Source organism: Pan troglodytes, chromosome 5 (assembly GCF_028858775.2).
Source record: "Pan troglodytes isolate AG18354 chromosome 5, NHGRI_mPanTro3-v2.0_pri, whole genome shotgun sequence".
NCBI lineage: Eukaryota > Metazoa > Chordata > Mammalia > Primates > Hominidae > Pan > Pan troglodytes.
In genome coordinates, this window is record NC_072403.2 from 107,539,502 (window position 1) to 107,552,925 (window position 13,424).

At 33.9% G+C, this 13,424-nt stretch overlaps 1 protein-coding gene across 2 annotated transcripts in view; it reads left to right on the top strand.

Annotated features, from left to right (window-relative positions):
* Window positions 1-13,424, top strand: part of MANEA (mannosidase endo-alpha) — a 31,840-nt gene that overhangs the window by 824 nt on the left and 17,592 nt on the right. Inside the window, exon 2 of one of the 2 annotated variants that reach the window (XM_527453.8) lies at window positions 8,173-8,754. In XM_527453.8, the coding sequence (XP_527453.4) occupies window positions 8,211-8,754 (544 nt within the window). In that variant the 5' untranslated portion in view covers window positions 8,173-8,210. The remainder of the gene's footprint in view (window positions 1-8,172; window positions 8,755-13,424) is intronic. The other variant, XM_009451681.3, reaches the window with a different exon arrangement.

A 13,424-nucleotide genomic window follows, 5' to 3' on the forward strand; every position in this document is an offset into this window, starting at 1 on the left:
GTCTGGGGATGCAACAGTGCTGGATTAGTGTTTTTGTTGTTCCTTTTTTCCAAAGAAGCAACTTGAAGTACAGGCAGTTATAACTGTTTGGTTTTGTTGTTGCAAGACCCTACGGATAAGTGTTAGGAGAAAATGTGGAAGTGCTATAAAACAACAACAAGTTGGGGATAATGTTGATTATGAACTTGAAAATAAGAAAAATGGGACTGGAATAGGCTGTTCACGTTAAAGTATTGAGGCAGTAGTTTGAAACAAAAATATAAAGTAAAACCTAGGTATTGGTGATACTGTATCACGTTGTTTGCAAATCACTTTCATGACAATACATCTATTTCAGGTGTATCACACCTGAAAAAAACATGAGTGCTGTGAATTTGTGGATTTTCAGGCTCAATGCAGAAAAACACCCCCCAAAACAAAAAATCACAACGATGAAAACACCATTTCCAGAGCTGTTGCTGTTATTCGTGTGACGAATAGTGAATGTATGATCATAAAATAGAATAAGCTGTCTTTAGATTAAGTTTGGGCACAGTTTATGGAGTACGTAACAGTTAATCATTGTTTATTAGATACATAATCCTTAATTAAAAACATAACCATATAGCAGCAGCTTTCATCTTATGTCACAAAAATAACTGGTGTATCCTCTAAATTTGATTTGTCTAATACCTTAAAGGAAGGCAGAATAGCATGGACAAGAACTTGAGTTCTTGAGCCAGACTCGATCTGCTCCTTGCTAGGCGATTAACCTTAGATTGGTTTCTTGGCCATTTGCTGGCCCACAGATTTTTGAAAAAGTTACCAACTGCTCAGCTTCATCATTTGTAAAATGAGGTTAAAAAAAATTCTGCGGCCTGGCGCGGTGCCTCACGCCTGTAATCCCAGCACTTTGGGAGGCCGAAGTGGGTGGATCATGAGGTCAAGAGATCGAGACCATCCTGGCCAACATGGTGAAACCCTGTCTCTACTAAAAATACAAAAATTAGCTGGGCGTCGTAGCGTGCGCCTGTAGTCCCAGCTACTCTGGAGGCTGAGGCAGGAGAATCGCTTGAACCCGGGAGGTGGAGGTTGTAGTGAGATGGCGCCACTGCACTTCAGCATGGCAACAGAGTGAGACTCCATCTCAAAAACAAAACAAAACAAAACAAAAAACAGAAACTAAACCTCACCGAATTTCTGTTAACCAGAGGGTACAGGTGTTTACAATAAAACTGACCTGGGCAAGGATTGATTTTGAAACTGATTTTGAAAGTTCCAGATGTGTCTTCTAGTATTGAGTTATATTTATCTCTGGTGGCTTCATACAAAATAAAATTAGAAGAAAACAATATATTTTTTAAAAAAAGCACCAGAAGTCTGTGTGATTTAATTTAGTTAATAATAATTAAAAGGGAAGTCTTTTTGGCTTTTGTGAGTTACATGATAAAAGCAAATAATTTTTGAAGTACTAATTCATACCACCCTGCTTCTGAATCTCTTGGGGTCTCTTAGCTAGCTGGATATGTCCAATAATTTTTTATTAGACATCACTAAGCTTCAAGTCAGCATTTCAAAGGATTAAAAGCACAAAACTCAAAAAATAGAAGCTACAGGTTCAAAAGAACCTATTGTGTATGAGTAATGTAAACAGTCTTTTGAGGAGAAAACAGATTTTCAGTAGCCAGTACTTTGAGTAGGTCCCTGCCTTGGAAAGATATATCTGCAATAAACTTGTAATATTTTCTCTATGGTGACTTATAATACTTTTCTTTTATTGAAGCTAAATTAGTTCCTCCACCCCTTTCCTGCAAGATCAGACATTTTAGGCATCTCAAGGGTCATTGTGGTTTTACAGTGTTGAAGATGATTTTTTTTATTAAATTGGATTTTTAAAATTATTGGATCTTTATGATTCTTTATAATATGTTCAGTATACACTGTAAACTTATCAAGTGTGTATACGGTTAGTAGTCTATATATACACACACACACAGATATACATATATATATATACACACACACTGCCTGAATACCAATGAAACAGCAAAGAGTCAGAAATTAACTTTTTTAAAGCTGAACTCTTAATGAACACTATGTGAAAGATATGTTATACTCTACTAGAATGTGAAGATAAAGACTCCATTTCTGAAACTTAAGGAGCAATCTAGTAGGTGATATAAAGATAAATGCACAGCATGATATAATACATAAGGAATGACAATTTGGCTGGGCATGGTGGCTCACGCCTGTAATCCCAGCACTTTGGGAGGCAGAGGCGGGTGGATCACGAGGTCAGGAGATCGAGACCATCCTGGCTAACACGGTGAAACCCCATCTCTACTAAAAATACAAAAAATTAGCCAGGCGTGGTGGCGGGCACCTGTAGTCCCAGCTACTCAGGAGGCTGAAGCAGGAGAATGGCATGAACCCTGGAGGCGGAGCTTGCAGTGAGCAGAGATAGTGCTACTGCACTCCAGCCTGGGCAACAGAGTGAGACACCGTCTCAAAAAAAAAAAAAAAAAAGAAATGACAATTTATAAACTAAATACTGTTAACAGTAAAATATATGAGGAATAAGTAATTTTCACTGTGGAATCAGGAGAGGTATCAAGAAGAGGCAGCATTTCAACTTTGACTTGAAGGTGACTGGTATTTCAATAGTTGGTCATATAGAGAATAGGCACTTAGAATAAAATGTGTTATATTTTAATTGCTTGTCGGACACCCATCTTTAATCATCATCATAAACAATTGCTCATTTATTTAGTCTTATACTAAGCCACATGATTTTGAGAGTTTTACAATATTAACTAATTTCATCCTCACAAAAATCCTATGAGTGAAGTAATAACTCATTCTATAGGTGAGGAAAGGAACTCAGAAAGATCAGGTCAGTTTTGTAGGTCAGATAACTAAAAAATGGCACAGCTGGAATTTGAGCTCAAGCGTTTGAACTAAAGAGCTCATATTTTAAATCTCAATGCCCATCTGTGTTTATTTAGGTTGAGATGACTTAATTGAGACATGGAGGTTGAGCCAGAGCCAACAGAAGATCATCTCTTAAAATTGAGCTTGTGTGTCATCTATAATGATGTGATAAACACACATTTTAATTGAATGAATGAAGTAATGTAAAATGAGAAGACAGAGGATCAGCTTAAGAAATTACATTCATAGGCAAGAGAGAGAGAGAGAAAAAAAAAAAACAGCTTCCATAAATGGACATTTTGTGCTTTGTATTCATGAGTATATCCAGAAAATGAACCTAAAATTTTTTAGAGTTTTCAATATTTCTTCACTTTTCATTTATTTATAAATTCATTAGTATTTACTGTTTGATTAAAACATTACTGTTTGAAATTGTCTTGCATGATTCACAGAATAGTTTTATCAGTAGGCAAAACAGATACCCTCTTTTTAAAGAAAAGGCTAAGTGATTTACCCAGGATCACACAACTAAGTGTGACTGATTTGAATTTACATCTTAAGATTTATTATATATCTTGATCTTTCATGAATCTCGCCATTTAGCTGAAGTCAACGTTTCAAAAATCAATGCCTTACTAATTTATAAATCTGTTAGTTATTTCTCCTTTCTCTGTAACTCTTCCAACATTCATTACCATTGTTTTTTTCCTTATAGAATACCTATCCAAATGTTTTCCTTCTGAAGTATAATGTTCTACTTTTAGAAAACAGAGTAAGAAAATATCACTGTTGTCTCATCCAGACATAACTATTTTACATGTTTAAGTATATTTCCTTCTATGTGTATCTTTAATACAGATATGATATTATGTATCATAGTAGTTGATATATTACATCCAAAATATTATTTTTGCTTCATGTCTCATCAAAATTTTCCCTTTCTTCAATCAAAGGGAAATGTTTGTTGTGATGTCAATGATTTGAAAATTTCAGGACAACAAATTACAGTGGCATGCCAAAATGGTTGTACCATCTTTTTTTTTTTTTTTTTTTTTTTTTTTTTTTTTTTTTTGAGATGGAGTCTTGCTCTGTCGCCCAGGCTGGAGTGCAGTGGCACGATCTCTGCTCACTACAAGCTCTGCCTCCCAGGTTCACACCATTCTCCTGCCTCAGCCTCCCGAGTAGCTGGGACTACAGGTGCCCACCACCATGCCTGGCTAATTTTTTGTATTTTTAGTAGAGATGGAGTTTCACCATGTTAGGCAGGATGGTCTTGATCTCCTGACCTCATGATCTGCCCGCCTCAGCCTCCCAAAGTCCTGGATTACAGGCGTGAGCCACCACGCCCAGCCCATCCTTTCATACCTGTTAGTGCAACAGGACTGCCACAGCTCACATGTAGAAATTTCACTTCACAGAGTCATGTAGTGCAGGGTTTGAAAGACTTTGTGACTTAGCCCTTTCCAGAAATAAGCAGGTATGTTAACAGCTCACATTCTTCTATTTACTGCTGGGATAAATAGCACAAACAATTTCTGTTTACTTTTCCTGCATATTCACCAAATGGTAATATTTTACCACATTTGCTTACCATTATACACAAACACACATACCCTTACTTATTATATGTTGCATTGTATGTAAGCCATACATTTTATATATAGTGTATGTATGTGGTGTACATATATGTATGAATATGTGTGTATTTATGTGTATGTGTGTATCCTCTCTTTAACATATTGTCTCATGGTTCCTCGTGATTAGATCTGGATTAATTTTTAACAAGAGTACCACAGCAGTGATTCTGTGTTTTTCTCAGTACGGGTTCGCTGAAGACTAATGGCCATACTTATTTATCCAAATTAACTGATAAAGTCAATTTTGATCACTAGTTTAAATTGGTGTTTTGGTAGGTTTTCCACTGTTATTATTTCCCCATTTGCAATTAATTAGATATCTTCTGGAGGAACATTTTGCCAGTATGTATATAGTTATTAAAACAAAATCTCCAGACCTGTCTACCTATTCCTTTACTAAAAGTTCATTTACATAGCTTTTTATTAGAGAGGGAGGGAACTGATGTGATGGAATGCAGGGATGGGGAAGAGTTAGGATACCAGGTAAAGTGTCAGAAAAGATTTAGTAATTAATATTGTTTCCCAAGAGTTTTATAAATTTAAATACATTTAATTATGTATATATAATCATACATATTTATATCTAAATATATATGACACGTATCCATATATAACATAAGATGCACAATATGTAAATACACATATGTGCATGTATGTGTACATATGCACATACACACGTTTATGTATGTACCTGCATGCCTTGATATATTTACAGTATGCATATCGTATATACAGTATACATATATACATATATAACGTATATATGTACACACACCATATTTAAAGTTTGAAACAGACAAAATACAGTTAGCTTTAGTTAGATATGCTTGTGTGTGGTGGGAAAACTATAAAGAAAGAAGAGGTGTAATGGTAAACACAAAATTCAAGCAGTTGCCCTTAGGCAGGGAGAAGGGCAGGACTGATGATTCAGAGGGAGCACGAGAAGTGGAAAGGAGCTTTTAAGCTGGCAGATTTCTTTTTGAATGTTTACTTCATATGTTTTAAACTAGACATGTCTTTATACTATTCTTTTATGTTATTCTTTATAGTATTCACTATTCACAATTAAACAAGATTAACCTTAAAAATAATTCTTATGATTTTAGCTGTTAAAGAAATATACTTGGTTAGTTTAGTGTTTCTTAAATACATGTAGAATAGTGTTGTGGGAAGTCAGGGACCCGGAACAGAGGGACCAGCTGGAGCTGCAGCAGAGGAACATAAATTGTGAAGATTTCATGGACATTTATCACTTCCCTAAGAATACTCTTATAATTTCTTATGCCTGTCTTACTTTAATCTCTTAATCCTCTTATCTTCGTAAACTGAGGATGTACCTCACCTCAGGACCACTATAATTGTGTTAACTGTACAAATTGATAGTAAAACGTGTGTTTGAACAATATGAAATCAGTGCACCTTGAAAAAGAACAGAGTAACAGCGATTTTTAAGACAGCGATAAAGTCTGACTGCCTGTGGGGTCGGGCAAAAAGAGCCATATTTTTCTTCTTGCAGAGAGCCTATAAATGGACGTGCAAGTAGGAGAGATATCACTAAATTCTTTTCCTAGCAAGGAACATTAATATTAAGACCCTAGGAAAAGAATTGCATTCCTCGGGGGAGGTCTATAAGCAGCCGCTCTGGGAGTGTCTGTCCTATGCGGTTGAGATAAGGACTGAGATATGCCCTGGTCTCCTCCAGTACCCCACCCTGGTGAATTTGAGGTCAGACTGGTTCTCTGCTCTCGAACCCTGTTTTCTGTTGTTTAAGATGTTTATCAAGACAGTAGGTGCACAGCTGAACATAGACCCTTACCAGTAGTTCTGTTTTGCCTTTTCTCCTGTTTCCCCAGAAGCATGTGATCTTTGTTCTCCTTTTTGCCCTTTGAAGTATGTGATCTCGTGAGTTACTCCCTGTTCTTGGACCCCCTCCCCTTTTGAAATTCTTAATAAAATTTGCTGGTTTTGTGGCTCAGGTGGGCATCATGGTCCTACCGATATGTGATGTCACCCCCGGTGGCCCAACTGTAAAATTCCTCTCTTTGTACTCTCTCTCTTATTTCTCAGACTGGTCGACATTTATGGAAAATAGAAAGAACCTGCGTTGAAATATTGGGGATGGGTTCCCCCGATAGAATAGAAGCAGCAGTTTGTAGGAAGTTTCACTTGTCTTTCTTTTCTATTGGAGTTAAGTCTTTTTTAACTTAATTCTCTATAATAACAGCACTGTATCATAGAACTCATTTTATAAAGCAGTCAATGTCAGCATTGTGCCAAATACCTTTCTAATAAGAAATTTGTATATAAAAAGACTTGAATATTTCATTCATATGGTGTATATGTACCTATATACTTATACTCATATATATATACACACACAACAATAATGTCTTTTCTTAATCAGCCAAGAAGCACTGCATTAATATATGTCCATAAATATACTTACTAAAACAAAAACACATATAATACCCTTTCAGAAGTTATAAATTACTGTTTATAACCTCTGTTCAGTAAGATTTTCAGAGTCGTAAGTTAATTTTATTTTTGGAGACGTTTTCTTGCACTGTCACCCAGGCTGGAGTGCAGTGGCACAATCATGGCTCACTGCAGCCTTGACCTCCTGGGCTCAAGCAATCCACCTGCCTCAGCCTCATGAGTAGCTGGGGAACTACAGGCACACACCACCATGCCTAGCCAATTTTTCAAAAGTTTGTGTAGGGATGGGGTCTCCCCGTGGTTGTCCAGGCTGGTCTCAAACTGCTGAACTCAAGTGATCCTCCTGCCTCAGCCTTCCAAAGTGCTGGGATTACAGGCATGAGCCATCATGCCCAGCCTAATGAATTTTTTGAAAAAATTGGGAATATCTTACTTGTGATTATTCTTTTTTTCTCTACTGTCATTTAAAAAATTTTGTCTGATGCTATTTCACTTCAAAATGTTATTTAAAATTTGTAATTTTTCCCTTTTATGAAATTGTTAGTTAAAAAATTTTTAGAAAATCTGTTTAATGACTGGGTTTTTCATACACTAGTAAGTATTTCCTTTTTATTAACTGTGATTTGTAAATTTTACACTTAGATTTAGAAAATTTTAGTTCAGGCCAGGGGTGTGGTGACTCATACCTGTAATCCTAGCAATGTGGGAGGCTGAGACAGGAGGATTGCTTGAGCCCAAGAGTTCAAGACCAGCCTGGTCAACATAGTGAGACCTTGTCTCTACAATAAATAAATAAATGATTTTTAAAAAGAATTTTAGTTCACATACATAGAATGTTCCCTTCCTACATTCAGCATACATGTAATCTGTTCAAGTAATGAAAAACATATTTTAATTTCTTAAATAAAATTTCCTAAAGGTTCATCTGACTAAACGTAATTGGCATGTACATGGTGATATATCCAAATGAATATTGCCATTTATTCTAGCCATAGACCCTTATTGTACACATTTATATATGATGATATAATTAATGTCTTACTTCACTTTCTTAATTTCACCAATATGTGATGAAATCAGTATTAATTATTCAATGTAATGAAATTGATGGATTTTAGTTTTCGTGTTGAATATATTGGAAAATACTGTTGATAACACTTACTAATTATCTTTTTTCAATAAATTGCAGCAGAACACTTACTATTTTGGAGTTTAAAGTATGTCATCATGGCAAAGTTTCGGAGAAGGACTTGCATCATTTTGGCACTTTTTATTCTATTTATTTTCTCTCTGATGATGGGTTTAAAAATGCTGAGACCAAATACAGCTACTTTTGGAGCTCCTTTTGGACTTGACCTTCTTCCAGAACTTCATCAACGAACTATTCATTTGGGGAAAAATTTTGATTTCCAAAAGAGTGACAGAATCAACAGTGAAACAAATACCAAGAATTTAAAAAGTGTTGAAATCACTATGAAACCTTCCAAAGCCTCTGAACTTAACTTGGATGAACTACCACTGCTGAACAATTATCTACATGTATTTTATTACAGTTGGTATGGAAATCCACAATTTGATGGTAAATATATACATTGGAATCATCCAGTGTTAGAGCATTGGGACCCTAGAATAGCCAAGAATTATCCACAAGGGAGACACAACCCTCCAGATGACATTGGCTCCAGCTTTTATCCTGAATTGGGAAGTTACAGTTCTCGGGATCCTTCTGTCATAGAAACTCACATGAGACAAATGCGCTCAGCTTCAATTGGTAATTATTGTATATATATATATGTGTGTTTGTGTCTGTATATATGCATATAAATGATTTTTTGTGTAACTTTAAATTACTAGTTAATTTTCTCATTATTATTAATTATATTGTTAAGCTCATACCTCCAAATTAAACTGTATGTATGATCTTAAACATCCAGGCAACCACATTTTAACACTGCCCTTAGTGTATATTGTCTAATTTTTACATTTTGGAGCATTTCTGGATATATTGTTGATTTCTAATTTAATTCACTTTCTCAATTTTATTAAATTATGATTTACATAAAATACAATGAATTTCCCACTTTAAGTTTACAGCTCATTGATGTTACTCAAAAGTATATACCTGTTTGAATACCACCCCAATCAAGAAGTAAAATATTTCTATAGCCCAAAAAGTCTCATCATAATTCCTTTATTCAGGCCTACCTTCTCCCCTACCGCTGAAAACTGTATACATATCAGCTGGATCTGATTTCTATCAGATCTGATTTCTATCACTGGAGAATAGTTGTGAGTGTTCTATTACTTTATGAAAATAGAGTCATTCAGCATTTGTATGTGTGTATGTCTTTTGCTCAGCACAATATTTTGAAATGCACTTAACTATATCAATAGCTTAGTCATTTTTATTGATGAGAAGTCTTCTATTGTTTGATTTTGGCAAATTTGCTTTTATATTCACCTGTTGATAGGTGTTTGGGCTTTTTCAAATTTTAGGCATGTAGCATGTAATTTGGTCCTGCTTTTCTGTTTCTTAAAGTTATTCTGTCAGTCTTAATGTCTGTTTATTTCATTTATGTTTAATGTAATAATGATATGATTTTAAATCTGCCATTTTTCTGTTTATTTTCCATTTGTCCCACACGTCTGTTTCTTTTTTTCCTTCTTTTTCTTCCTTCTCTTACATTACATACGCGTATTATTCTGTTTTATATTTTCTTCTGGCTTATGTTATTCATTTGTTTTATTTATAACTGTACCTTTTTACAATACGCCCCTTTAACTTAACTGATTCTTATTGTTGTTCCCACCTCTTCTCACCTTTCTCTTCTCTTTCCTTCTGGCACTCCAATTACATATATATTTAGATAGAGTCATATTGTCCCACAGGTGAATTACAGAAAAAATATAACTTGGTGCCTGAAAATTCTTCAGTTTGTTAATATAGTCTTTGTAAAACCTTCCAGTTTCAGTTTCATTTATCTTTTTAGTGCCCCTACCAGTAGAGCTAGAACAAGAAATTGGGTATTCTTTTTCCAGCTCTACATAAAGGTATGGATTCACCATGGAGCTGATATGTATTTAGAGAAACACAAGAGTCTTTGATGAAAGAAACAATGTAGAATTCTACGAATCTATATCAGATATGTGCAAGATGAGTTGTTTTCCTTGTATGGACTAACTTTTTTCAAGTATTTATAAAATTTAACTTTATAGTATACTTAGAGCTTTAGTTTCTATGTTCTATATGTATTATGACATAAAATAGGTTGGGTCAGTTAAGACAGCATTGACTTCTGTGTGGTCAATATGTATGTGTGTCTGTCTCTACTAATTTGCTTTTGGGAGGAGAATCTTTTCAAATGATATTTTTTCTATTTTTTACAAAAAATTTGTATCACATTTAAGTCTTTATTCAAGACTGTCTTGATATGGCTAAAAAAACTATGCTAGATTGACAGAGAAAATGGTTGTTCTTTAAAGTTTTAATTTTCATTTGCAATTTGAATAGTATACAATGAGGGTTTTTTCCCCTCCATTATAAATATAACTAATATTAATACATATTTGTAATACATAAACATATATAAATAATATATGTGGTAAATATAAATTTTAAATAGAAACAATATATGTGTTACACTATGTTTGGTATAGTTTGTGATCAGGAAGAAAAGTTTCAGTAAACATTTTTATGCCTATTCATATTTATAAAGACCTTTTTCCCTGTATAATATTTTAGTATTGTATCATGTATATGAACATTAATTATTTCTAAACATTGACAGTAATACAGTCATTTCAATTTTAAATGTTGACAGCTTCACTACTGATGCAAATATTTTACTTTTTGATGGATTTTCTCCTAGACAAAATTAAAAAAAAAACTTGATAATAAAAGTGACATAATCAATTTATAAATAAAGAAATACTTTCTTAATGAGTTAAATATTGAATTATACTCATTGTTACCAGGCAGAAAATAATTTGACTGTTGGAATACTGACTCAAAACCCTAATTTAATCCATAGAGCTGGCATGCTGACTCTGGCATTCTTTGGATTGAAGAAGATAGTAAATGAAGGCTGTTTAAATTGTTGTATGGTTGACTGTGCTTTGACTACATATTTAACATTCATATTTTTCCTTTGATATAAATGGCCTTCTTTTTATCTTAAGTTGAATTGCTGTGTGAAGTAATTATGCTGTTATATCGCAGAGTACAAGTTGGTTGATTTTCTGCTTTTACAATTAAGTGTGGTTGGCATAAATCCTAATGGCTCAACCCTTCATTGAAAAGAATGATAAAATTAAAATGAACTATTAATGTTATGTTTAAAATCCAATTATTACATATAATGTATCAGATATATTACAATGGCATATGGTAGATTTGTATCCTTTTCAAGTCTTTTAAGTAAAATATTACGTATCATGTATTCTATCCTCTTGTATTGCTGTATTACAACTCTAAAAGTACCAGATGAATGCCTTCTTTTTTTTATAGAGTTTACTAAAACTTTAGTAGACTGGTCAGAAAATGGCCCCCATTTTCTGATGTGGACATTGTAATTCCCACAATCTGTGAATATATTATTTTATTTGGCAAAAGGGGAATTAGGGTTGCAGGTGCAAAAGATTGCTAATCATCTGAACTTGAGATGGCATTATCCTTCATTATTTGGGTACAGCTAATCTAGTCACATAAGTCCTTATAAATAGAAGAAGAGGGAAAAGAGAGTCAGAGGGATGCACGAGAGACTCGACCCCCTGTTGCTATCTTTGAAGATGGAACAAGAAGTTCATGAGCCGAAGAATGTGGTAGCCTCTACAAGCTTGAATGGCAAGGAAAGGGATTCTTTCCTAGAGCCTCCAGAAAGGAATGTCATCCAGTCCAATACCTGGCCTTGATCTTAGCATATTAAGACCCATGTCAACACTCCTGACATGCAAAACTGTAAGATAATAAATTTACGTTGTTTTAAGCAACTAAATTTGTGATAATTTGTTATGGCAAAATAGAGAACTGCTACATTTAGCAAAACATAATGTACTCTATGACTTTAAAATTATCTTCCCATTGTTTCAGTTTAGCACTAAATATTTATTGACTTTCCATGACGTTCCAAGCTTGTGCTAGATTCTAGGGACATAAAGATGAGCAAGTCACATTTCCCAGTTCCTTTGTTTTCATCATTGTTGCTTTAAAAACACTGGATGGATTTCAACATTAGAATATTTCCTGAAAGTATGACATATTTGTTTTAGTAAGGTTACAATTCTTACTAATGCATCTCCTGCCTTTAAAAATTTATACATAAAATTAGAATTCACAATGAGATGAATTAGACGCATAACGTTTAAATGTACCTAATAACATCTAATATGATGTCATAAAATTTCCTTTTATAATAACTATTTGCATTAAGTTTAAAGATTATATTTATAACTGTAGAGTGGTGATATTCCATAAAGCTTTCATATTGCTATAGATGCCCAACCTTTGGCTACAAAAACAATTTGAAAGTATTCATTGCAAGGAGACAGTCTACTTGCAAATAATATATACTTAATGTGTAATGTAAGGTCTTCACTACTGATATTCCCTATGTTTCCCTCCCATAGTTTGCTATTGTCGTAATTCTGTCACATAAGAAATGGTATTTTACTATCATTGCTGTAGGCCAGAGGTTGGCAAGCATTTTCTGTAAAGGACTACCTAATATATATTTTTGATTTTGTGAGTCCCTCACTCTCTCTCTTTGCAACCACTCAGCTCTATCCTTATAGTGTGAAAATGGTTATAAGCAATAGATAGACAAATATATAGATGAATTGGCCTGTAAAAGGCAAGATTTGGCCGATGGGTCATAGTTTGCTGATCACTCTTTTCAATAATCAGTTGTTTTTCACAGTGATTAAAAGTAAGAATGTTTTTTACATTTATTCCATTTCTAGTGTTCCCCATCCATATTTTAATGTAGATCCAAGTGTATGTCTAGTATCATATTCTTTCTCTCTTAAAAATTTCTTTTATCTTGTTTTACTGGTCTCCTTGCAATGAATATTTTCAAATTTTGTTTGTAGCCTTTATTTTGAAAGATGTTTCATCAGCTGTGGAATTCTCAATGGGCAGGTTTTAGGGGATTGTTTTCTTTTGGAATTTTGAAAATGTATTCCATTTCTTTTTTTCTTCTTTTTCTTCAGTCTTTCATGGTTTCTGATGAGTAGTCTGCCGTAATTTAAAAAAATCTTTTTATATCCTCATTTTCTTGGATGGATATGTTTTGTTGTTGCTGCTGTTGTTTTCTGGCTGCATTTAATTTTTTTCTTTTTTTCTTTTTTCTATTTTGTTTTTTAGCAGTCTAAACATGGTATGGTTACTTGTTACTCCTGTTATTTTTTGTTATTTATCCTTCTTGGTGTTCTCTGAATTTTTAA